The 26,693-nt window shown below is 39.3% G+C and overlaps 1 protein-coding gene across 5 annotated transcripts in view; it reads left to right on the forward strand.

Moving 5' to 3' along the window:
- The first annotated feature begins 988 nt into the window (after nucleotides 1-988).
- The window catches only part of LOC103495777 (uncharacterized), a 32,038-nt gene continuing 6,333 nt past the window's right edge, over nucleotides 989-26,693 (forward strand). Inside the window, exons 1-9 of one of the 5 annotated variants that reach the window (XM_008457441.3) lie at nucleotides 989-1,155; nucleotides 1,440-1,582; nucleotides 1,730-1,790; nucleotides 2,039-3,551; nucleotides 3,643-3,674; nucleotides 4,386-4,518; nucleotides 4,731-4,828; nucleotides 15,383-15,427; nucleotides 15,866-15,971. In XM_008457441.3, coding sequence (XP_008455663.2) covers nucleotides 1,446-1,582; nucleotides 1,730-1,790; nucleotides 2,039-3,551; nucleotides 3,643-3,674; nucleotides 4,386-4,518; nucleotides 4,731-4,828; nucleotides 15,383-15,427; nucleotides 15,866-15,971 — 2,125 coding nt within the window. In that variant the 5' untranslated portion in view covers nucleotides 989-1,155; nucleotides 1,440-1,445. Of the gene's footprint in view, nucleotides 1,366-1,424; nucleotides 1,583-1,729; nucleotides 1,791-2,038; nucleotides 3,552-3,642; nucleotides 3,675-4,385; nucleotides 4,519-4,730; nucleotides 4,829-15,382; nucleotides 15,428-15,865; nucleotides 15,972-26,693 lie in introns of all 5 variants that reach the window. The other 4 variants (XM_051087744.1, XM_008457442.3, XM_008457443.2 and 1 more) reach the window with 4 other exon arrangements.

The following is a 26,693-nucleotide window of genomic DNA, read 5'->3' on the forward strand; positions in this document are numbered from 1 at the left end:
ACAAAACCAAAAAGGATAACTAATGAGAGATCTCACACACACGAACACACAAGGATAGAGGCAGTCCCTAAACGAAATCAACAAAAAAAAAAAAAAAAAAAAAACACAACCCCAAAGAAAATATATCACTCAAATTTCCCAAGAAAATAACTATTCTTCTAATTTGTTTCTCTCTAATTAAAACAAGTTCCTTAAAATTTATCATAATTAAAACAAGTTCCACAAATTGTATGAATAAGTCAAAAACCCTTCCAATTCCAACTTTAAACACAAGCTATAACAATGAGAGAGTAACAAATTTGAGGAACAAAGAGAAAGCATATGCACTTAAAATGTTTAGAAATGGAGAAAAAAAAATTCTTGTCCCGAAGAAGATCGAAACCCCTAAACCTTGAGGAATTGAAGCTTGATCATATAATGGGTAAACGAAACAGAAGAAAAAAGAGTGGGAGAATAAGAGAAGATTAAGCTAAGGAATTATTGAAAATGACACAAAATTATAGTCGAAAGTAAATCAAGCTACTCATATGCGAATCGTAGCTCCCTCTTGGGGTGGTGAATTCTATTAGATAAGAAATAGAGACCTCAAAAACTCTTCTTGAGTCTGCCTTCCTTCGATCTATTTGACTTTTTCCTTGATTCTCGTTCATCAGTAATTCATATAGTGGGAATAACTTCTGATTTCTTTAGGACCAACGACGAAAAAAAGAAGAGAAATTGAAGTTTTCGTTCGACGTGAACAAAAAAGAAATTACAACTCGAAGAAGGGAAAACGAAAGGAGAGAGGGGGAATGGTGGACAGTGAAAGGTTGAGAAGGAAATGATGAACAAGGGAATGGTGGGGCACTAGAAGGATTATAATAATCCTAATCCTTAGTTTTCCTTAAGCAGCGGACCAAGCATGGAGTGAGTTATTATAGACCGGTCCACCCCACTCCAACCCTCGGGCCAAAAGGGCCCTAAAGTGTCTAAAGCTTTGGTTGTTCTAAGTCACAAGAAAGGAAGTTCCCAACAAATTTGATTAAGCTTTTTGGGCATATAAAAAAGTCGTTCTCTCCCCGCCATTCCTTCTCCTTTTTTATTCATTGCATTTTCAACTTCCACATCTGAAGAATGCAACTCCGTCTCTCCCTCTGATTTCGCCATTCAATTCAGGTCTTCAATCTTCTTAAACTTTTTCTATCTTCCCTTTTTTACTTCTACACCTTCCAATCACCCTTCATTATCATCAGATTACTCACTTCTCCACTCCCAAGTTCGTTTCTATTTCTTTTGTTGAATTTATTATAATCAGGGATGCAATTATTCGCTTTCAGTTGTCTTTTGCGATTTCAGTAATATCATTCGTACCAGTGCCAGTGAACAGTTACGCATAAATTATGTATCTCGTGCTAACTTTGATTCATTTCAAATCTATAATTCAGTTTTCCTTTCTGCAGAAAGTAATGGGTCCATTCCCATTACTTGATACGGCAATTGAAATCTTCCCGCGTTGCCCCATTATCACTTCGAGATCTTCATATGGTAGGCGGTCATCACATTGCCATCTCCTTGTAACTACAGTTTCAGCTACGAGGAACTGGTACTTGTGCTTTTACTCTGCCTGCATGTCTTCTTCTCCGGAAAAAAAAATGGGGGTTGAGATTTTGGTACTCTACCTTTATTTTTTCCGCAGCTTTTCTATCTTCCTTTCTATTCGATTACGATCAAATGGGTTGTGTTAATGCAGGAAAGTCTCATACATTGAAAACTTGCAGTCTAAACCAAAAACTGTTGTCTTTTCTAGTCGGGTAGGATATCTTTTGAACTCACATTCTTTATGTTTTCATTATTAAAAACTGCACGCTTGCTGCTCTGATTGAACAAAGTTTTATGAATGATCATATCGGTTCTTATTTAATTCTTCTTTTTTTTTTTAAATTACTCTAGTAACATGGAAATGCCAGGCTAGAACATTTCCTGGTATGAAGATTGGAATTTAACTAATATATTCAACGGCATCTTTACTTATGGATCTTTGTTTTGCCTTCTGTGACAGGACAATTCAAATGATCATTTAACAGATTTGGTAAATGATGCCGATGGCTTTACAACTGGAAGAAGTGAAGTCTTGGAGACTGGAGAGGATGAAATTCTAGCAGTTAAAAAAGCGCTTTTGGAGTCTCAAACAAGACAAAAAGCTGTAGAGAAAGAGAGAGATCAACTGCTTGAGAGGTTGGCTCGCTATGAGGCTAAACAAAAAGAATATGTTGCTACTATATTGCATGATAAGGAATTGGCAATTTCAGAACTTGAGGCGGCCAGATCACTCTTTAATAAAAAACTCGAGGAATCAGTAGGTGAGAAGTTTGCTTTGGAGTCTAAGCTGGTTCTTGCAAAGCAGGATGCTATTGATCTTGCAGTGCAAGTTGAAAAGTTAGCCGCAATTGCCTTCCAGCAGGCCACCTCGCACATATTGGAAGATGCTAAATATAGAGTCTCAGTTGCAGAAACTTCTGCTATTGAGACGTCTTATGAAATTGAAAAACAGATCAGGGATGCTACTGAAGGTTCAATGCTGTCATTTTTAGAACAATCAAAAATAGCTATTGAGAAGGCTCTGGATGTGGCTGAAAAAGCTAGTGTTCATGCAAAGAAGGCTATGGCTACATTTACTGATGAGGTATATCCTTTAGATGGGATTGCCTCTATCCAATCAGAAAATATTAAGTTGAAAGGTGTCGTCAATGAATTGGAATCTCACTTATCACTTGCAAGAACTGATGTCGATAACCTCAAATTGGAACTGGAGAACGCCCGAGCACAAGCAACTGCCTCAGAAATTCGAGCCAAAAATGCTGAGAAAGTATTGGTCGAATTTCAGGAGTTGAGCAGGGAAAAGATCAATCAACAGGAAGGAGAAATTAAATTGATGATGGAGAAAATCAAGAAAGATGTAGCAGACAAGAAGAAAGCTGCTTCCAAAGCTTTCAAGGTTGAACTTGAAGGTATTAAGTCTGCCATTCAAGCTGCCAAAGAAACTGCACATTCAAAGGACAGCGCATATATGAGAAGATGTGAAGCACTGCAAAGATTATTGAGGGCATCAGAAGCTGCAACAAAGATGTGGCAACAACGAGCTGATATGGCTGAGTCATTTTTATTGAAGGAAAGAACCATGGGTAAGGATAATGAAGATGCAGCTTATATTGTCAATGGTGGGCGGATAGACCTCCTGACAGATGATGAGTCACAAAAGTGGAAACTCTTGACCGATGGTCCTCGAAGAGAGATACCTCAATGGATGGCTAGAAGAATCGGAACAATTCGTCCCAAGTTTCCTCCTAGAAAGATTGATGTAACAGAAATTTCAGCATCAAAGTTTAGATCGTTGGACTTGCCCAAACTCGAAGAAGTATGGTCAATTGCTCAAGAAAAGCCAAAAGTAGGGGATGCACTAATTGAGCATGTTATTGAGAAAGAAACAATAGAAAAGAAAAGAAAGGCTCTTGAGCGTGCACTGCAACGAAAGACCAAACAATGGCAGAGGACTCCTGATCAAACAAAATTAGGTTAGCTGGCTTTATAATTCTTCCTCTTAATGTAATCAAGAAAATTTTTAGCGGTATTCATCTAACATTTAACTCTTGTGGACTGATGCAGAACCAGGAACTGGAACTGGACACGAGATTGTGGTTAGTTATCACTAATGATATCAGCAAACAGATGTATTTTACTCTGATTTACACAATTAAATTATTAGTTGTTCAAACTCAAAAAATTGGTTTGGAAATAATAAGGTTTATTGTTTCAGAATTTGTTCAACTTGAGCTTTTATCAGGTTTTTGTCATGTTTCATGGTTGCATCACACAAGATTTACTAATGTTTAATATAATGACTTTGGTGATTGATGTTGTTGTAGTTGATCTCTCCTTCTTTAGTAAGGGATAGGTATTACATCACACCGACTAAAGTTTAGAGGGTATAACATGTCTTGGGCTGGCCTTAGACTAAGAGGCTAAACAGTGCTCTAGTGAAGGAGTTTGACATGTTGGTAAACCATGTAAGTGGAGATGATAAGCATTCTTGGGAGGTAACTGTGAGGAAGTGGAGTGTGCTAGGAACGCGGTTCCAACTGGGAACGACTAATGTCTGGATGAAAACAACGGGAATGGTGTCTTGTACAGAGATGCCATTATCATGTCTTAAGCAATTAGAGAACCTTCTAAGAGTTTGTTAATCTTCCTCATGCAACGTCAAATATAAGTGATATCAGAATCTTGTAGGATTTTTTTTTCTTTCAGTGCTTTATTGTTAGACGTCCCCCATTGAAAACCTATTACTTTTTCAGTTATATAATATATGCACCAACCTTGACTGATGAGTTTATGGGTACCGATTGAAGTTTCAAGGTTTCAACTGGGAAAGCTGGAGAAGACGCTGGTACCTGGAGTTAGCTGCTAAAGCATCTGATTTATCTCAGTCTGGGATAACAGCAGTGTGGCTCCCACCACCGACGGAGTCTGTTGCTCCACAAGGTTTGTTCCTTGTCATTTTTATTTTATATAGTTTAAAGGGGGAAATAATATCAATAAGCTCTTCTTCTATTCTTCAACACTTCTAGAACTCTATTTCCCCAATTTGGTTCAAGTGGAATAATTTCAAGTACCTGAACTCAGTGGGGAATATTTACCTTTTTTCTAAAATCCAATTTGGTTAAAATTTACAATCAGTGTTGTATATTTTGCAGGTTATATGCCATCTGACCTATATAATCTGAACTCATCTTACGGAACTGAGGAGGAACTCAAGTACTGTATAGAAGAATTTCATTCTCAAGATCTTCTGGTATGCCATGGTCTGAAACTTTTCCAATGTATTGCATACTTATTTAATTCCTCTATTTGTTTTAATTATCCTTGGTATAAAAATTAATAAAAGAAGAAGAAGAAAAAATAACACTAGATGTACGTGGAAAACCTTAGTTCAAGGAGAAAAAACAATGATATGAGTTTTGTATTTCTCTTATTCACAGAAGAATACAAGGTATGGAATATTTATAGGCCATAATAAGCCTCGACAAAAAAAGGAAATAAACAAGGGTATAAAAGATTACACAAATACCCTTAGTACAATTCTTTCTATCACTCTCCCTCAAGTTGGGGTGTAGATGTCAATCGGACCCTCTTGCTAATAAATGAGTCGAAATTCTGCCTGAGTAGCCCTTTAGTAAGAACATCAGCAATTTGTTGATTTGACGAAATGTACGGAATACAAATATTGCCATTGTCAAGTTTCTCCTTAAGGAAGTGTCTATCAGTCTCCACATGTTTGGTTCTATCATGTTGAACAGGATTATTAGCTATGTTTATAGCGGCTTTGTTATCACATAATAGCTTCATAGGTAACTCACAGTCCTAGTGAATGTCAGATAGGGCCTTCTGTAACCAAATCTCTTCATAAATTCCCAAACCCATAGCTTGGTATTCTGCTTCCCCATCACTCCTAGCAACAAGCCCTGGCTTCTTACTTCTCCAAGTTACAAAGTTGCTCCACACAAAGGTATAGTATCTGGAAGTAAACTTTCTGTCAGCCACTGATCCTCCCCAATCTAAGTTGGTATAGGCTTTAATGCACTTTTTGTTGGTCTTCTGAACAATGAAACCTTTTTTTGGATTAGTTTTCAAATATCTTAGGATATAGTTCGTAGCTTCCATGTGTTCTTCATACCGAGCTTGCATAAAATGACTCATTGTACCAACTGCATAGGAGATATTTGGTCTAGTATGGGATAGGTAAATCAACTTTTCCACTAATTGTTGATAGTTTTCTTTATCAACAGGGACTTTGTCAACAAAATTTCCTAGTTTTACATTGAACTTCATAGAGGTATTAGTTGGACGACATCCAATCATACTTGTTTCCTACAACAGGTTAAGTGTATATTTCTTTTGTGAATCCGAGATTCCTTCCCTTGATTGTGCGACTTCCATCACAAGGTGTACTTTAGATTCCCTAGGTCTTCAATCTCAAACTCGTCACCCATCTTCCTTTTTAGCCTGATAATCTTAGTAGTATCATCCTTTGATAAGTCAATATCATCGATGTAAACAATCAACACAATAGTTTTCCCTGATCCAGATCTCTTCGTAAACAATATATGATTAGAGTGTCCCTAAGTGTAACGGTTGGAATTAGTGAGCTTGGCCCTTAGGGTATCTATGAAAAGATTATGAAAATATATACCCTAATTCCTTAATCTTTTTCTTTTTTTATTTCTTTGTGTTTTCTATTTATTCTCCTAATTGTACCTATTGTAAAATTTATCAGAAAATAATAAGAAGAAAAATATCGTGATTTTTCTCTTGATACTCTGGTTTCCACGTAAATTTGTGTGTTTTTTGTCTCTACTTTCAATATGGTATCAGAGAGGGACATTGAATAAACCTTACAACACACCTTAGAACACAACTAGGGATGAAAATAAAACAGAGGAGATAGCTGCCAGTTTTAGTGCTGTCGTTGATGCTTGGATCAATGTTGCCATAGACGAATGGCTCCGTCGCCTTCAGAAAATGTCGAGAAACATAATTTGGTAGATTTTCTCGTCCTTCCCGCCGCCAGAAACCTCCCACGCTCCTTCACGCGCTGCCGACGAAGCTACACGCGCTGGCCCATCTGTTCAGACGCCGCTAGCCAACCTAACTGTGCCACCCTTGTCTTCATCCATGGCCTATAGTGTTTCCCACGTGCCAATTCATGTTCTGCCACCTAATTTTGGTCGGCCACCATCGCTTCTGTAGTTAAATTTGTATGCGCTACCACCCACTGGCCTTAGTTATTATCCCGATGTTAAGAATCCTCAAACTCACTCAATATTTGAAGTTGGTGAATTTTTGGCACATTCCAACACTAACGTGCAAGCTTCCTCTTCGGGAATAACTCAGCAACAACTACAAGCGCTTCAACAACAGACTGCAGCAATTGAAGCTACCCTAGGGACGACATGCAACACTCTTGTATCGATGTATTATAAGAATCCAATAACCTCGTTTCCTACTTTATCCTCTTCCTATGTGATTCAGAATGCTAGTCCAACCACATTTGGAGCTATTGTCCAGTCAGGTATACCTCAGTCCTTTAGTCTCATTAAGTATTGATGGTAAGAATCCTTGGATCTTGGACTCTAATGTCCAGATCATTTAACCGCTTTCTCTGAACCCTCTGTGTCCTACATTCCTGTGCTGGGAATGAGAAGATAAGAATTGGTGATGGCTCCTTGGATCCCATTGCCGGGAAAGCGCAAATTTCTCCTTTTGGCGGGTTCTCATTACACAACATGTGCCACAAATTTCATATAATCTTCTGTCGATTAGCAAGATTACTCATGAACTAAATTGCAAATATTCTTACCTGATTTTGTTTCTTTTCAGGATTTGAGCTTGGGGAGGATGATTGGCACTGCCCGACACAATAGGGGTCTTTACTTGCTTAATGATGATGCCTCTTGAAGTAGTATTTCTAGGACGAGTCTTTTATCTTCCTACTTTACCACTTCTGAAAAGGACCTTCTGTTGTGGCATTTCCGTTTAGGCCATTCCAACTTTAAATATATGAAATACATATTTCCTCATCTCTTTTCTAAAGTTGATGTTTCTTCCTTATCTTGTGATGTGTGCATACAAGCTAAATAACACTGAGTCTCGTTTCCTTCGCAACCCTATAAGCCAACCTGACCTTTTACTCTTGTCCATAGTGATGTTTGGGGACCATCCAAGGTCACTACCTCCTCTGGGAAATGATGGTTTGTGACCTTTATTGATGACCATACTCGTCTTACTTGGGTTTTCCTGATCTCCGAAAAATCCGAAGTTACCTCCACATTCTGGGATTTCTATCACACCATAGAAACACAATTCAATATAAAGATTGCAATCCTACGGAGTGATAATGGTCGGAGTTTCAAAATCACCCTTTTAACGAGTTCTTATCCTCTAAAGGAATTGTTCACCAAAGTTCCTCTGCTTACAACCTCCTAACAAAATGGGGTTGCTGAATGAAAAAATCGTCACCTTTTGGAAGTTGCTTGTTCCCTTATGTTGTCCACTTCTCTTCCTTCCTATCTTTAGGGTGATGCCATTCTCACTGCCGCTCCTCTCATCAACTGCATGCCTTCTCGTGTCCTTCACTTCCAGACAGTCAATTGCCTTTAAGAATCTTATCCCTCCACTCGTCGGATACCTGATGTTCCCCTTCGGGGTTCGGATGCACTGCCTATGTCCATAGCCACGGTCCTAACCAAACTAAATTTACCCTTAGGGCTCATGCTTGCATGTTTGTTAGGTATCCTTTGCACCAACGAAGCTATAAATGATTCCATCCTTCTTCACGTAGGTACTTTGTTACCATGGATGTCACCTTTATTGAAGATCGTCCTTTTTTTTTCCGTTAGTCTACTTCAAGGGGAGAATGTGAGTGAAGAGTCTAACTATATGCTTCTCATAGAGTCTACTTGCCCTACTGTGGTTACCTTACCCGACCCTAGCTCTCATAGTATAGTCCTACCAACAAATCAAGTTCCTTGGAAAACCTACTATAGGAGGAATCTCAGAAAGGGAGTTGAGTCTCCTATTGTTCAGATGGCTCAAGTCTAGGATTCTGAACAAATAAGAGATCAAGGTATGACTGATTCCATTAACTCACATAGTAATAATAAAATGAGGGAGAATGACTGGTTTAAGACGAATTCAATTGATTCACATACCGACAGTAAGGCGAATGATGGGTTCGAGATAGCTATTCTAGAACATATGTGTGAGCAGGACAGTATTGATGGGGTTATTATAGACGGAGAGGACAGGATCGATGAGAACGAGGTTGTTGCTGAACATACTGAAAACGAAACTAAGTCAAACCATTTTGTACTAGGTCCTGTACAAAGCACTCCATATCTAATTATGTGTCATACGAGAATCTCTCACCAAAGTTCAGAGCTTTTATTGCCAGTCTTGACTCTACCACAATACCCAAGAGTATCCATCTTGCCTTAGAGTGTTCGAAGTGGAAAGCTGCTGTCATGGAAGAAATAAGAGCCATGGAAAAGAACGAGACCTGGGATATCTGCACACTCCCTAAGGGACACAAGACTGTTGGATGCAAATGGGTGTTTACACTCTAGTACAGAACAGATGGTACAATTGACAGACATAAAGGCAGGCTAGTTGTAAAAGGGTTCACTTAGACCTATGGAATCGACTATTCTGAGACTTTTTCTCCTATTGGAAAGTTGAACACTATTAGAGTTTTGCGATCTGTTGCAGTGAATAAAGATTGGTCCCTATATCAACTTGATGTTAAGAATGCATTCTTGAATGAGGATCTTAAAGAGAAAGTGTATATGAGTTTGCCTCCAGGATTTGAAGCTCAATTTAATAATCAGGTTTGCAAGCTTCGGAAGTCCTTATATGGGTTGAAACAATCACCAAGAGCGTGGTTTGATAGATTTTCCACTTTCATCAAGTCTCAAGGGTACAATCAGGGTTATTCGGTCACTTCTTGTTCACCAAAGTCTCCAAGGCAGGGAAAATTGCAATATCGATTGTCTATGTCGATGACCTTGTGCTATCTAGGGATGATACTGATGAGATTGTTCAACTGAAAAAAAAGATGGGATTTGAGTTTGAAATCAAGGATTTGGGAAATCTGAAATATTTCTTTGGAATGGAGGTGGCCAGATCTAAAGAAGGCATCTCCATGTCTTAGAGAAAATACACCCTTAATTTGCTAATCGGGCATGTTGGGATGTCGTGCTGCTGACACTCCTATTGAATTCAATTGTAAACTAGGAAACTCTGATGATCAAGTTCCAGTTGATAAAGAACAATATCAGCCCCTTATAGGTAAATTAATTTACTTATCCCAAACTCGTCCTGATATTTCCTTTGTTGTGAGTGTTGTCAACCAGTTTATACAGGCTCCCTACGAGGAGCACATGGAAGCTGTCAACAGAATTTCTTGAAAACAACACCTGGTAAAAGGTTGATGTTTAAAAAGATAGACAGAAAGACCCTTGAGGCATACACTGACTCAGATTGGGCAGAATCAGTTGTTGACAGAAAGTCTACCTCCGATTACTGTACCTTTGTTTGGGGCAATCTTGTAATTTGGAGGAGTAAGAAGCAAAGTGTTGTGGCCATAAGCAACGCTGAGGCCGAATACCGAGCCATGAGTTTGGGAATATGTGAGGAAAGTAGGCTCCAGAAAGTTTTGTATGATCTTCAACAGGAATGTAAGACACCATTAAAGCTTTTCTATGATAATTAAGCCGTTGTTAGTATTGCTAACAACCCTGTCCAACATGATAGAACTAAACATGTTGAGATTGATCGACATTTCATCAAAATAAGACTTAACAGTAGGAGCATATGCATTCCGTACATCCCTTCGAGCTAATAGATTGCTGATGTTCTCACCAAGAGGCTTCTCAGACCAAACTTTGACTTTTGTGTTAGCAAGTTGGGCTCATTGATATTTATGTCCCAACTTGAGGGGGAGTGTTGGAATTAGTGGGCTTGGCCCTTAGGGTATTTATGGAAAGATTTACCCTAATTCCTAAATCTTTTCCTTTTTTTATTCCCTTGTGTTTTCTATTTATTCTTCTCATTGTACCTATTGTAAAATTTATTAGAAAATAATAAGAAGAAAAATATCGTGGTTTTTTTCGTGATACTTGGGTTTCCACGTAAATTTGTGTGTTCTTTTTCTTTACTTTCAATAGTAACCTGTGGCTTAAAGTATGTGGTGAATCACTCGAACCAAGCCCTGGGATATTGTTTCAAACGATAGAGAAATTTCCGAAGTTTGCATACTTGATGGTTAAATTAGACCTCAAAGCCTGGAGGAAAACTCATGTACACTTCTTCTAAATCACCATTTAGGAAGATGTTTTTTACATCAAGTTGATGAAGAGGCCACTCATTATTAACTGCAATGGATTGAAGAATCTTGACTGGGTTTGACTTTGCCATCGGTGAAAACATCTCAGAGTAGTCTATTCCATACGTCTGAGTGAATCATTTTGCAACTAGCATAATTTTGTATTGGTTTAATGTCCCATCGGATTTATACATCAGAGTGAATACCCATTTGTGTCCCACTGTCTTGTATCCTTTGGGAAGATTATGTAGATCCCATGTCTTGTTTTTCTCAAGAGCTCCCATTTCTTCCGTGACAGCCGCCTTCCACTTGGGACTTTCCGTAACCTCATATATGTTCTTTGGTATTGTTCCAGCATCAAGACTTGTAGTGAAATCCTTGAACTTCAGTGATAAATAAGTAAGATATGTAATTTATGCATAGAGTGTTTCGTGCACGACCTAGAGCCCTTTCTCAAGGCAATGGGCATGTGAATAGAGGATCATAACTTCCTAGTTTATTTGAGTCATCTAAACTAGTCTCGCCTAATGAGTTTCGACTCTATTTTCATTACATTTGGCAGCTTTCCCTTCTTCTGGGACTGTTACATTATCCCTGTCTTCCTCAACCACATCGTCAACCGCATCAACAATATTATCCTCGGCACACAAATTATAGTTATTAGAATTAGTAGTACCTTGAGCATAAGTCAATTTAGAGTCACGGACCGAAGGCGATGGAGCTGTAGGAGACACCACTTCCTTTCTAAGATTTTTTCTATAGTATGTTATCTTAGGGACTTGGTTGGTAGGAAGAACTGTGTTGTGGGGAATAGGTTTCGATGGCATAGAAGGATCTAAAGGAATGAAGGAGAAAGAGTTATTCTCTCCACTCACATTCCCTCCCTGAAGATGACTGACGGGAAAGAAGGATTTGTTTTCCAGAAAGATGACATCCATGGACACAAAGTACTTTTGAAAAGATGGGTGAAACACTTATAACCTCTCCGGTGAAGGGGATACATCACAAAGACACATGAGTTAGCTTGAGAGGGAAACTTGGTTTGGTTAGGATCGTAATTGTGGACAAAAGCAGTGCATCTAAACAACTGGCGAGGATTATAAGCTATAAGTCAGGTGGCAAGGTAGAACTTCTTGAGACACTCTAGTGGTGTTTGGAGATGGAGAACACGAGACGACATTCGATTAATGAGATGAGTCGCAGTGAGAATAGGATCCACCCATAAGTAAAACGGTAGAGAGGTGGACAACATAAGACCGAGCAACCTCAAGGAGATGACAATTTTTCCTTTTAGCTACCTTGTTTTGTTGGGTATAAGCGTAGGAACTTTGGTGGACAATCCCTTTAGAGGGCAGAAACTCATGAAGGGAATGATTTAAGTATTCTCGACCATGATCACTATGTAGAACAACAATTTTCATGTTGAACTGGGCTCGATGGTGGTGTAAAAATGTTGGAAGGTCGATAAAACCTCAGATTTATTAGAGAGGAGAAAAACCTAAATGAGACTGGTATGATCATTGATGAAGGTAACAAACCAACGTTTTCCCAAGGCAGTAGTGATTCGAGAGGGCCTCCAAACATCGCTATGGATAAGGGTAAAGGGTTGGGCAAGTTTGTAGGGTTGAGAGGGAAACGAGACCCGAGGTTGTTTTGCATGAACACAAACATCACAAGGCAATGACGAAACATACACTTTAGAAAACAAGTGAGGAAAAAGATATTTCATATATTGAAACTTTGGATGGCCAAGACGAAAATGCCACAACGTACAATTGTTTACAACAATGGAAAAATAAGTAGACAGTAAATTAGTCCTAGAACAATCCGTAAAGAAACCTCATCAAGGAAGTAGAGTTTCTTACTGTGCTGGGCAGTGCCAATCATCCTCCTCGAGCTCTCAAGTCCTAAAACGAAACAACATTAGGGGAGAAGATAACTTGACAATGTAAGTCCCTAGTTATCTTACTAATCGACAGTAAATTGTAAGATATTTTGGACACATGCAAAACATTCAGTAAGGTAAAACCATCAACCGGTGGAATGTGACCCTTGCTTGCAATGGAAGCAAATGATTCATCAGCAATCTTAGTTTTCTCATTTTTAGTACAAGGTAAATACAAAACTTTTAGATGAGCTAGTAAGATGATTAGCAGAACCTGAATCAAGGATCCGGGGTTTCCTACCATTGATGTTGATAAGATTGAATGATTGAGAGTTACTTGATTGTGCAATGGCTTCAAGTGAGGACGTATTAGGATCACTGTGATATCCTGTAGGGATTGAGGTCGGTGGGGCACTGGCGGTATTGCTCATAAAGGCCTTATCAGAGTTGTGTTTGTCATTCTGCGGGCACCTCTTACTGTTTGGTGGCCGACCATGTAACTTCCAACAGTTTTCCTTTGTATGCCACGTTTGCTTGCAATGTTCACATACTCGTAGGTTTCCCATTCTACTTGTCACTGTTAGAGTTAGGCTTTGCACTGTAGAAGAATCAATAGATGGAACAGTTACGATATTCATCACACTCGTATGATTTTCCTCTAAACAAACTTCTGAGCACACCTCCATTAAGAGGACAGGATAGGTCTTTGACCCAGTATTCGACCATGAACCAAGTCGAACTTAGAATCCAGACAAGCAAGGAAATCATATATGCAGTCTCTATTCTACAGTATTGAACACCTCAGCAAGGATAGTCCCAGACAATTTGTCTGCATAGATCAATTTCTTGCCAGATTAGAGATAATTTGTTAAAGTAGGATGTAACATCCATGGTCCCTTGCTTGCACTCATGGACTTGCTTCTATAAAGTGTAGAGGTGGGAAGTATTTTGATGCCTCAAGTATAATTTCTAAACAATATCCCAAATATCCGGAGTTGTAGCATCATACAACAATGGTTTTCTAATCTAAGGTTCCATACCGATAATTAACACATTCCGAAAAAGAGAGTCCTCCCCCTTCCAAATTCGTTCTTGAGGATCTCTTGGCCTAGGGAGCCATCTTAATGGATTGAGACCAAGAGAATCGAATCTCTTGGCCTAGGGAGCCATCTTAATGGATTGAGACCAAGAGAATAATTCTGACCCATCAGTTTCTCCCCTACAATTAAACTTGAGTTTCCCATGGCAACTGAACCAGAGAAACAATTAGTAGTATTTAATGTAAGGAAGGATGTTACTGAATTCTTTGAATACATCGGTAGGGCTGACATAATGGAAAAATTCGTGGAGGTGGAAGCAGCTAGAGCTGTTCCGAGTGCAGCTATTTGTTGGTGAAAATTCATTTGGAAATTTGTTAGTTGTTGTTGAACCATCGTTGGGGAAATACCACTATGACCATCCCAAGGAGATTTACCTTTATAGTGGGCAGACGATTCATCACTTTCAACCTCGATATAAGTTTTAGTAGCCGAATTGAAGACGTTTGCTGTACAGATGACAACTGTTGTACAGACTATACAGACGACGGTGGTCGTATGGATGGCAGTGGCTGTAGTCACCGAAGATACTGGTTGGTGGCGGTGTCGGTGAGGTCGGCGGCAGTGGCGATAGTAAGGTTATTGTCGGTGGTTAAGGGTTCCGTGGTAAGGTTTTCCCATTGGTTGATTTTCGTCAATGACGACTAGGGTTTTGTTATCCATGACTCTGATACCATATAAAAATACTAAAAAGGAGAAGAAGAAAGAATAACACTGGGTGTACGTGGAAAACCTTGGTTTAGTGAGAAAAAACCACGACATAAGTTTTTTTTTATATTTCTCTTATTCATAGAAGGATACAAGGGATGGAATATCTGTAGGCATAATAAGCATTGACAAAAAAGGAAATAAACAAGGGTATAATACACAATACCCTTGGTACAAGTATTTCTTACACCTGGAATATTAGAAATTGAATTTATTTAAGAAAGTCAAGGTTTGTATAATTTTATATGTTAACCTGTTTCACCCGAGATAGGTGTAAACTCCCAGATAGATACACTACTTAATTTTCAAGATATCATTAAAAAGGAAACTTAGTAGAAGATGCGGTCTTTTATTATTATTATTTTTTTAACAATAACAATAGTTATTACTTCATTGAAGCAGACGCCGGCATCTGGAGTGCTGTGACAAAATCTGCCGATGGAGAATCCTTACACATGTTATTAACCTGTATTAAGAATATATATATGTTGTATATATTTTGTAAAAGGATGCTATATTAAGGAAATAAAACTATGCTATATTGGAAATTTGCAAATTCTATGATATAGAACTCTGTTAGACGAGATCGACCACTAATTGTGAATGCATAATTCTAGGAAGGTGTGCAACTCCCACACGTTAGTTATATAGTATAGTTTTTATTGAGTTGTAAACTCAATAGGTGATTGTGTATAAAGAATGATCTATGCTTTATTTTCTTTTTTAGTGTTCAATTCCCCCCTTCTTTTGACTAATATTATTTGAATTTGCCTCCAGGCCCTTGGTGATGTTGTACTCAATCATAGATGTGCACACAAGCAGGTCTCCTCTATTTCTGTTTCCTAGCTTGATACTCTTACTTTTAGCTCCTTTTCCTTTATGTTAATAAGATCATATATGTTAAGTTAGTAGAAGAGTTGTGCATGGTTTGCTTTCTGGAAGTTGAACTGTTGGTATTAAGAATCTACCCCCAAATGGAACTAAACAGTCTTAAAAGTTTTATCTTCTTGATTGATTACATCGTTTCAATGGCTGGACTGACCTTTCTCTTCCATTTTAGTTATTGGTTTCTTTTGAAAGTTGAGAGATATATTTGTTTACGTTCCTGACTTCAAAGGCTGCGTTGAATGACCCTTATATCATGTATCTGCAGTCTATTACTGATTAAAGCATGCAGAACTTTGCAGTGATGCCAACAGACCTTTTGGTGCGCCTCAGAGTAGTTGCACAAATATAACTTAGTGCTCTTGCTGGTTTCAGAGTCCCAATGGGGTTTGGAACATTTTCGGTGGTAAGCTTCCTTGGGGGCCTGAAGCAATTGTTTGTGACGATCCGAATTTTCAGGGTCGAGGAAATCCTTCAAGTGGTAATTCTTAGCTTTTATCTCTTGATTGAACTTCAAATGCTATTATCTGATATTTTGTGTGGAAAACTAGTTAGTATCAGAAAAGCCTAACTACTTTGTCCAGCCTTCAACCACGGTAGACATTGCCGTCAACTGCCAATATCTTTAACCACCTAGGCTGTTGATCTCTATCGTTGGTCGTCATCTCCTCAGCCCTAGATTCTCTTCTACCCTTTTTCTCTTTTTATTTCACCCTGCTCCTCTTCTCGTTGGAGAAGAAACAATTAATTGAATAACTGAAATACAGCCCATCCAATTTTGAAACCTTAGACTTTCCCTTTCTATTTTCAACTGCCGCAAACTTCTCTGACTTCCTCTTTGCTCCTTCTTGTTGTTTCAACCTAGTCTTGTTAACCTCTTGCTTGCCTAAACTCATGCCCACCCCAACTTATTTAGCTGGAATATACTTTCCATACCCCTGTTGTCTTTCCCCGTGCCTGCCGCCTCTGCCATGCAGCTGGATGACTAATGCCATTTTTGTGGTTATCCGGTCTGTTTTTTTTCCCCTTTTTTAAATGGATTTTGGTAAAAGACATGAGCTACAAAAAGTAGATATTCCTTTCTCTCTACCTTTTTCGTTCATTGGAAGCGTGCTTGGTTGATATTTTGCTTCTTCCAAATTAGTCCTTTTTTCATCAACAAGATTGAGGAGATTCAAGAGTCATTCGATTATCTAATTTTAGATTTTCTTCAGAACGATTTTTTGAATACGTTGTTTATCCTAGCACGAAAGGTTAAATGAACAATCATGTTCGAGCTGGTTTTGACAAGAAAGGATGGGTAATCTTTTGGGAAATTTGTAGTGATTCATTAATATTGATGAGATGGCTAACTTGAATTCCTATGCAACAATCGAGGTTGAACCAGTATACCAGTCTGAGAAAATTGAGATGAATGGAGCAATCAAGAGTAACCCGGCTGGGCTGGGGAATCCTTACCCTAGGCTTTCCTTCCTTCAGTTTCTGAAGGCCCAGTTTGAGTTCCATCTTTGATATATTGTTTTATGGGTCCGACCTATCCTCTAAAAGTAGCAGCATCAAAATAGAATATGATCTTCCCTTGCCTTTTTCTATGTGGAAGTGTTAGTGAAAAAACAGAGCATTCAATCCTCTGTTTTGGTTAAAAAATAAATTTTGACTCGAGTAATGCTCAGGCCTGTTATTGGGTTAGAAAAGACCATGAGGTGATTCAACTTGAGTTCCATGATTTATGGTTGATTTCAAGACCATTTGTGCATAATGATTGGAAGAAAATTGCAGCGGTTTTAGAATATCATTTCAGATCCAAAGTATTGATCAATCTGCTCTTTGATGATAAAGGGTTGATTGAAGGTGTCCATGAAAATTTAGCTAGTTTTATTGATTCTATAGGGAAATGGGACGACTTTTGAGGATTTTCATTTGCATTTTAAAAAATAGAACTGAATGCAGTCATCCGTGTTTTATAAAGGGATAGGGTGTCGAATTTCAATAAAAAAATCTACCCTTTACACTATTGGTGTCGTTTCTCGTGAGACTTGTTGATTGTTTTCTATTTTGTATTATATTTTATTGCATTGGTCGTATTATATTTGCCATATTTATTTTTTCCTTCTTTGTAGTCTGTTTTTCTTTTATTTAAGCCCTTCTCTCTTTATGAAATATACAACAAAAATATTATTTTGGCATGGTTTTAGAGCAAGTTTTATGAAAAGACTAACAAACCTAACTTTTTGAAAAACCTAAAAAAAATCCCAAATCCCTTACAGCCCCCAGCACTGCATACATCCGCAGCCTCGAGGGTCGTCGCCGCTGGTCACTTTACTCGATCGATCCCCGCCGCCGCCACAGCTCGCTGGAGATCGCCGGCAGCCAGTTTTTCTTGCGTTTTTTGCTGTAAGTTGGTGGGTTTCTTGTGGTTTCTCTTTACTATTTGCCGGTCACCCTTGTCTGAGTCGTCCAACCGCTGTTTTTGCCACCGTCCACCGCCGTTTGCCTCTGTTGATGAGTTTTGTTCGTTCTTTTTTCCTAATCTATTCTGTCTGTTTTCTGAACTTATTTACTTCAGCCATGTCAGATATTAAGTCACCTATGGTTAAAGTCGACGATCGTATCCATTCCAATAGCCTCACTATCCAAATAACCACGATCTAACTTAATGGAGATAACTTTCTTCGTTGGTCACAAAGTGTTAGGTTGTATATTCGTGGACAAGGGAAAATTGGCTACATTACCGGAGAGAAAACTGTCCCAAAACCAAACGATCCTTTGATTGCTACATGGGATGCTAAAAACTCCATGGTTATTACTTGGCTTGTAAACCCCATGATTGAAGACATCAGCTGCAATTACATGTGCTACTCTTCGGTTAAAGAATAGTGGGATATTGTGACACAAATGTACTCTGATTTGGGTAATCAATCATAGGTATTTGAGTTGAATTCAAATTATGAGATATACGCCAATGAGGTAACTCAGTGACATAATACTTTCACTCCTTAGAAAGAATTTGGCAAGATTTGGATCTCTTTGATTCGTACAAGTGGAAGTCTGCAGATGATCAAAAGCATTACAGAAAAATTGTCGAAGACGATCTTACAAGTTTCTTGCTGGCCTCAACGTTGAATTTGGTGAGGTTAGAGGTCGAATACTTGGGAAAACCTCTTCCATCTATTAATGATGTGTTTTTTTTAAGTTCGCAGGGAAGAAAGCCACAAGAATGTTATGATTGAAAAAGTAATCTATTGACTCTGTAGAAAGTTCTGCATTGGTGACCGAACAAACAGCCACGAAGACCTCTCGTTTAGTGTGACCATTGCAATAAACTCCAACGTACACAAGAAACCTGTTGGAAGCTTCATGGAAACCTGCAAATTGGAAAAGTTCTAAGCACGAGGGGGAAATTCTCTCCTACACACCACGAATGCTAATCTTGGTGATTCCCACCTGTTTAGCAAGAAGCAAATTGATCAAATCCTTGGAACTGCTAATGACTACTTCTTCATCTAATAATCCTAGTGTTGCCTTGACACTTGACACAATCAGGTAAGTTTCCTCATGCTCTCTCTTACATAAACTCATTCACATGGACTATTGATTTTGGAGCCTCCAATCATATGACCAGTTCCTTTTCCTTATTTGCATACTACTCCCATATATATTGCAATAACAAAATTTGCATCACTGATGGTAGTTTCATCCTTATTGTGGGAAAAGGAACTATTTCTCTGACTACAAAACTTATGTTGCATTTTGTCCTTCATGTTCCAAAATTAGCTTGCAATTTGTTATTTTTCAGTGAAATCTCTAAGGATACTAATTGTCCTGTTACTAATTGTCCTGTTGTCTTTTCTGACACTCGTTACCTTTTTGGACTAACACTCTGTGGAGACGATTGGATGTGCTAGGATGATTTGTGGTCTCTATTACTTTGATGTAGTTTCAGCTAGTCATAAACAAGTTCAGGACTCGAGTAGTGTCTGTTCTCCTTTTGCTAAAGAAACTATAATGCTTTGACATTGTATATTAGGCATTCTAATTTCTTTTACTTAAAGTATTTGTTTCTAGATTTATTTAAAGGTCTTGATTGTTCGTTTTTTCAATGTGAAAGTTGCATTTTTGCCAAACATCATCGATCCACTTATTTTGCCAAACCTTACAAGGCCTTTTCACCTTTTTCCTTAACTCACATAGATTTTTGGGGTTTGTCTAAAGTTTTAACTCATACTGTTACTCAGTTCCAAATTAAAATCACATCTTTCACTCTGAATATTTCACCGAACAATTAACAAGTTTCTACGAAAAGGGTATTTTTCATCAAGCTACATGTCGTGATGCTCCTCAGCAATATGGAATTGCTGAGTGAAAGAATAGACATTTACTTGAAGTTGCTCGTGTGGATATTTACTATGAATGTCCCAAAATATTTATGGGATGACGTAGTCCTTACAACTACATACTTGATCAATCAAATGGCAACTAAGGTTTTAAATTTTAAAACTCCTCTGTATTATTTAAAAAATTAAATAATTCTTTTCCTACTATTCGGTTCTTCTCTGACTTATCCATTAAATTATTTGGTTGCATTGCTTATGTTCATAATCCCAACCCTATTCGCACTAAACTTGACCATCAAGCTGGTAAATGCATTTTTGTCGGCTGTCTCCCATAAGAAGGCCTGCAAATCATTTGACCCTTCAACCAAAAAGTATTTCAAGAGTATGGATATATCTATACTTTTTGGGAAAATCAACATTTTTTAGCCAAAATTCTCTTTGAGGGAGTCACCTAACCTTGAAGATAATTTTTGGGACACTTCACCTATCCGAAACATCGTGATTTCGAAATTATGAGTTCTAATTCTTTTATGCCAAGTGTGGAGAGTTTTTCTTCAAAGGGAGAAACATTACAGATTGACTTGACAAGTAAAAAACCTGAACTACGGTTTTAGAACAAACTTGACTCAAAGGAATCAAGGACAAAGAGTTGATCTATCAGTAAACCAATCTAATACCTCGATAAATGATTCTGAAGATCCAGGTAACATACATTCTCCTTTTACTTCTTCTAATTCTCCCTGTTCTTCTTCTCATAATTTCTTGCCTAATATCTTTGATCTTGATATTCCAATTGCCCATAGAAAAGGTACTCGTAAATGTTTCACATATTCCATTGCAAACTATCTTTTTATGATAAATTGTCTGACAGTCGTAAAGCCTTCTGTAAGACCTCCTATCATAAATACGTATAAACGTAGAGGAAGGAAATCCAATATCCATATAGACAGCCCGGCCCAAGACAAGAATGAATAACGAATAGGCTGAGAGAAGGGGTGGGACCCACTAACAAAAAAAGAGGGGAAAATTTAAGGGATGTTTAGGGATTGCTGAGGATATGGTTTTTTTTGAGAAAAGACTGCTGTGGAGGCTGAAGGGAGACACCAGCATCTCAAATTGCTGGAATTCTGCTACTGTTTATTTTGTTGTTATTTTCCTTTCAGTTAGCTAGCTCTTTGTTTGGGTTGTTTAAGTTTTCCTGTGAACTTCTCCCTTTATATAAATAAAGAATCCACAGAGTGCTGCCTCTGTTTCTTGCAGTTTGTTGGGTTTTTCTGAGTGCAGGTGAAGGTTCTTAACAAAGTGGTATCAGAGCCACAAACATCCTGGGAAAGACACGAGCCATGGCTCAAAAGGAGTGGGAAGATAGATTGAACATGAACGAAAAGGAAATAAGAGAGATGAAGGAAATGATGCTGAATCTACTTAAAAGCATGGAGAGTGACGGAGGAAGTTAAGGAAGGCTGTCGGGCGAAACTCAGGGAGGAATCAGGTGCCTCCGAGGGGTCCGTACTGAAAGGTAAAGGAAAAATAGGAGAGACAGAAACGACACCGGGCTTCACCGTGGGGTCATCGGACAGAAGTAAGTATAAGAAACTGGGAATACCAGTGTTCAATGGAGAAAACCCAGAAACGTGGATTTATCGAGCCGAACACTATTTCGATATCAATGAGTTGGTGGATGAGGAGAAAGTGAAGGTGGCCGTAGTAAGTTTTGGGCTGGACGAGGTAAACTGGTTTCGTTGGAGTAACAATCGGAAAAAGGTGAAGACGTGGGAGGACCTCAAAAGAAGAATGTTCGAACATTTTAAGTCACCAGGAGAAGGAAGTCTAGGAGCGCGTCTCATACGAATTAAACAGGACGGCTGTTACAGCGATTATCTGAAGAAGTTTTTGGAGTATTCGGCCCCATTGCCAGAAATGGCAGAGAGCGTCCTCATCGACGCATTCGTCACCGGTCTAGAAACCAACCTGCAGGTGGAAGTGAAAAGCCGTCACCCAGTGACGTTAGAAGAGTGTAGCGGGAAGCCCAAATGGTAAGTGATCGGGATCTGGCCATTAATTTAGCCCTAAATGATTGGAGATGTAATGGGCCAAAGGTGGTGGGGGCCCAAGCCCACAAAGGAAAACAGATCCTAACAAACCTAGAAAATAAAGAAGGCAAAAGGGCCGATTTCGCGATGAAGCAGCTGACCTTGCCGATTAAGGGGAATTTTGTTAAAAAAGAACCACAGCCGCCGGTGAAAAGACTATCCGATAGCGAGTTCCGAGCAAGGCTGGACAAGGGGTTGTGCTTCTGTTGTAACGACAAATATTCGCCGGGGCATCGGTGTAAGGCTAAAACGAACCGGGAGTTGATGTTTTTTTATCACGAATGAAGATGAAGAGCTCGGAACTGAAAAAGAGAAGGAAGATGAGGTGACTGAAGAAGCGGAGCTGGGATCCCTGGTAATCAAAGGTGGGTCCGAAATATCACTTCGAACCATTCTAGGGTTCACGTCGAAGGGAACGATGAAAATACGAGGGATGATCTGTGGCAGAGAGGTAATCATTCTTATCGGCAGTGGGGCAACCCACAATTTCATCCAGGGGTAGTGGAGGAATTAGCCTTACCACTTGAAAGAAGAAATAAATTTGGAGTGACTATCGGCGATGGAACAGCCTTGGAAGGAAATGGGATTTGCAAAACAGTGGAGATCAAACTACCGGAATTAACAATAGTGGCAGACTTTTTAGTGATTGAATTAGGAGGAGTTGACGTGGTTTTGGGAATGCAATGGCCGAGTACTACAGGATTTATGGAAATCCATTGGCCGTCAATGACAATGGTATTCATGGTAGGATCGTCGCAAGTAATATTAAAAGGTGATCCTTCACTGGCCAAAGCAGAGTGTTCTTTGAAAACGATTTCCAAAACATGGGAAGAAGAGGATCAGGGATTTTTGATAGCGTTTCAGAAGATCGAGATTGAAGCTGGCTCGGAAGTGGAAAGTGAAAAAGAAGAGGAAGGGGAGGAATCCAATCTGCCTATGATCAGAAACCTGTTGGCAAAAAACAGAATCATATTTGAGTTGCCCAAGGGATTACCACCAAAGAGAGCAGTGGACCATCGAATACTAATTCCGGAAGGACAAAACCCAATCAATGTTCGGCCCTACAAATATGGATATATACAAAAAGGGGAGATAGAAAGATTGGTATCAGAAATGCTTCAAGCAGAAATTATCAGACCCAGTCGAAGCCCATACTCCAGCCCAGTTTTATTGGTCAAAAAAAGAGACGGAGGGTGGCGATTCTGTGTTGATTATCACAAGTTGAATCAGGTTACTGTCGCCGATAAGTTTCCCATCCCCGTCATAGAAGAACTGTTAGATGAGCTACACGGAGCGGAAGTCTTTTCAAAATTGGATCTACGCTCCGGTTACCATCAAATTCGGATGAAGGAGGAAGACATCGAAAAAACGGCTTTTCGCACCCATGAGGGACATTACGAGTTCTTGGTAATGCCATTCGGGTTGACCAACGGGCCAGCCACTTTCCAATCGTTAATGAATCAGATTTTTCGGCCATTCTTGCGAAGATTCGTTTTGGTATTTTTTGACGACATACTAATTTACAGTAAAAATATTACGGAACATGAGAAGCACCTGGGAGTAGTTTTTAATGTGATGAAGGACAATCAGTTATTTGCAAATGAGAAGAAGTGCGTGATTGGGCATTCAAGAATTAACTATCTGGGTCACTGGATATCAAAAAAGGGGTAGAAGCCGATGGCGAGAAGGTGAAATCCATGGTTAATTGGCCTCAACCCACTAATGTCTCGGAACTAAGAGGGTTCCTTGGTTTGACGGGATACTACCGGAGGTTCGTCAAAAATTATGGAAACATTGCTGCGCCACTGACCAAATTACTACAGAAGAATGGGTTCCATTGGGGTGAAGACGCTACAGCAGCCTTTGAATCGTTAAAACAAGCGATGATATCAGTACCGGTGTTGGCCCTTCCAGATTTCTCATTACCATTCATCATTGAAACCGATGCTTCAGGGACAGGTTTGGGGGCTGTTCTTTCTCAAAACAACAGACCGATAGCCTATTTTAGTCAGAAATTATCTCCCCCAACCCAAGCAAAATCCATTTATGAAAGGGAGTTAATGGCGGTAGTGATGGCTGTACAGAAATGGCGCCGTTACGTGCTAGACTTTAAATTCACGATTATTTCAGATCAGAAGGCATTGAAATTCTTATTGGAGCAGAGGGAGGTGCAACCACAATTCCAAAGATGGTTAACAAAATTGTTGGGATATGATTTCGAAATTCTGTATCAACCCGGTTTACAAAATAAAGCGGCTGATGCCTTATCACGAGTGAAGCTACCGGCCGAATTTCACTCTTTAAGGGCTCACGGGCTGCTAGACATTGACATAGTAACAACGGAAGTGGAAAAAGATGAGGAGTTGCAAGGTATCATTGAAATCTTGAAGGAAGACCCGGAAGGCAAAGCCAACTACCAATGGAAAGCGGGAAACTTATTTTACAAAGGAAGGTTAGTTTTATCCAGAAAATCCACCCTTATTCCATCACTACTGCACACCTTCCATGACTCGGTATTAGGAGGTCATTTGGGGTTTCTCCGAACATACAAGAGGATGAATGGAGAGATACACTGGATGGGCATGAAAAACGACGTTAAGAAGTACGTAGAGCAATGTGAAGTCTGTCAAAGGAATAAAACAGAAGCGCTGGCTCCAGCGGGATTGTTGCAGCCACTGCCGTTACCCAATCTGATTCTTGAAGACTGGACGATGGATTTCATCGAGGGTTTACCTAAGGCTGGAGGTTATGACAGTATCATGGTTGTAGTGGACCGGTTGAGTAAGATGGCCCATTTCATTATCTTGAAACACCCTTTTTCAGCTAAACAAGTGGCAGAAAAATTTGTTGAGGAGATCATTAGTAAACATGGGATATCGAATTCAATAGTAACTGATCGAGATAAGGTTTTCTTAAGTCATTTTTGGAAGGAACTGTTTACAGCCATGGGGACATCTTTGAAAAGAAGTACGGCTTTCCACCCGCAGACCGACGGACAAACGGAAAGGGTAAATCGCTGCCTAGAGACCTACTTACGGTGCTTTTGTAACGAGCAACCCACGAAATGGCATAAATGTATCCCGTGGGCAGAGTTGTGGTATAATACCACTTTTCACGCATCGGCCAAAACAACACCATTCCAGGTAGTATATGGCCGACCACCACCACCGCTGGTACGTTATGGAGACATAAAATCTAACAACAACAGTGTGGAACAGCTGCTGAAGGAAAGGGATCTGGTTATCAGCGCCTTGAAGGAAAATCTGATGATGGCACAAAATAGAATGAAAAAACAAGCGGATCTACACCGTAAAGAACTGAAATTCAAAGTAGGAGATGAGGTTTATCTGAAGTTGCGACCCTATAGGCAGCGATCATTGGCACGGAAACGTTGTGAAAAATTAGCCCCAAAGTTCTATGGACCTTACCGGATTGTTGAGGAGATTGGGGAAGTAGCTTACCGCCTAAACCTTCCACCCGAGGCCATCATACACAATGTATTTCACGTATCACAACTTAAATTGAAGCTGGGAAATTCACACCAAGTGCAGCATGTGCCACCCGCGCTGACCGAAGAATTTGAGTTACAAGTTGAACCTGAAGCAGTTTTGGGAATCCGTTGGAATACAGATATTGGAGCTAACGAATGGCTAATTAAGTGGAAGGGGTTATCGGGCAGTGAAGCGACTTGGGAACCCGTTGGGGCAATGAACCAACAATACCCTTCTTTTCACCTTGAGGACAAGGTGAATTTTGAACCCACCGGTATTGTAAGACCTCCTATCATAAATACGTATAAACGTAGAGGAAGGAAATCCAATATCCATATAGACAGCCCGACCCAAGACAAGAATGAATAACGAATAGGCTGAGAGAAGGGGTGGGACCCACTAACAAAAAAAGAGGGGAATATTTAAGGGATGTTTAGGGATTGCTGAGGATATGGGTTTTTTTGAGAAAAGACTGCTGTGGAGGCTGAAGGGAGACACCAGCATCTCAAATTGCTGGAATTCTGCTACTGTTTATTTTGTTGTTATTTTCCTTTCCGTTAGCTAGCTCTTTGTTTGGGTTGTTTAAGTTTTCCTGTGAACTTTTCTCCCTTTATATAAATAAAGAATCCACAGAGTGCTGCCTCTGTTTCTTGCAGTTTGTTGGGTTTTTCTGAGTGCAGGTGAAGGTTCTTAACACCTTCACATCCAAAATAACCAACCCGTTTGTTCCAAGGAATATACAGGAGGCCCTGAATGATTTGAATTGGAAATTAGTAGTGATAGAAGAGATGAATTTGCTGAAACAAAATTGCACATAGGACATAGTTGAACTACCAAAAGAAAAGAAAGCAGTTGGATGCAAGTGGGTGTTCATGGTAAAATGTAAAGCTGATGGTAGTGTTGAAAGGTACAAGGCTAGATTGTTTACTAAGGGGTTTACTCAGACCTATGGAGTTGATTATCAAGAAACATTTTCTCCAGTTGCTAAAATCAGTTCTATTAGAATGTTCCTATCTGTTGTAGTTAACTTTGATGGGTCTCTTTATCAACTTGATGTTAAGAATGACTTTCTCAATGGGGAAAAGGAAGAAGGAGGTATTTATGGACTTGCCACCTGGTTTTGGGTAGATCTCGAGATTAACAAAGTGTGCAAGTTGAAGAGATCATTATACGGTCTTAAATAGTCTCCTAGTGTCTGGTTTGAACGCTTCAAAAAAGCGGTCACGAGCTATGGATTTTGTCAAAGTAAGCCGATCATACAATGTTCCACAAACATACAAAAATG

The sequence above is a fragment of the Cucumis melo genome, chromosome 7 (assembly GCF_025177605.1).
Source record: "Cucumis melo cultivar AY chromosome 7, USDA_Cmelo_AY_1.0, whole genome shotgun sequence".
Lineage (NCBI taxonomy): Eukaryota > Viridiplantae > Streptophyta > Magnoliopsida > Cucurbitales > Cucurbitaceae > Cucumis > Cucumis melo.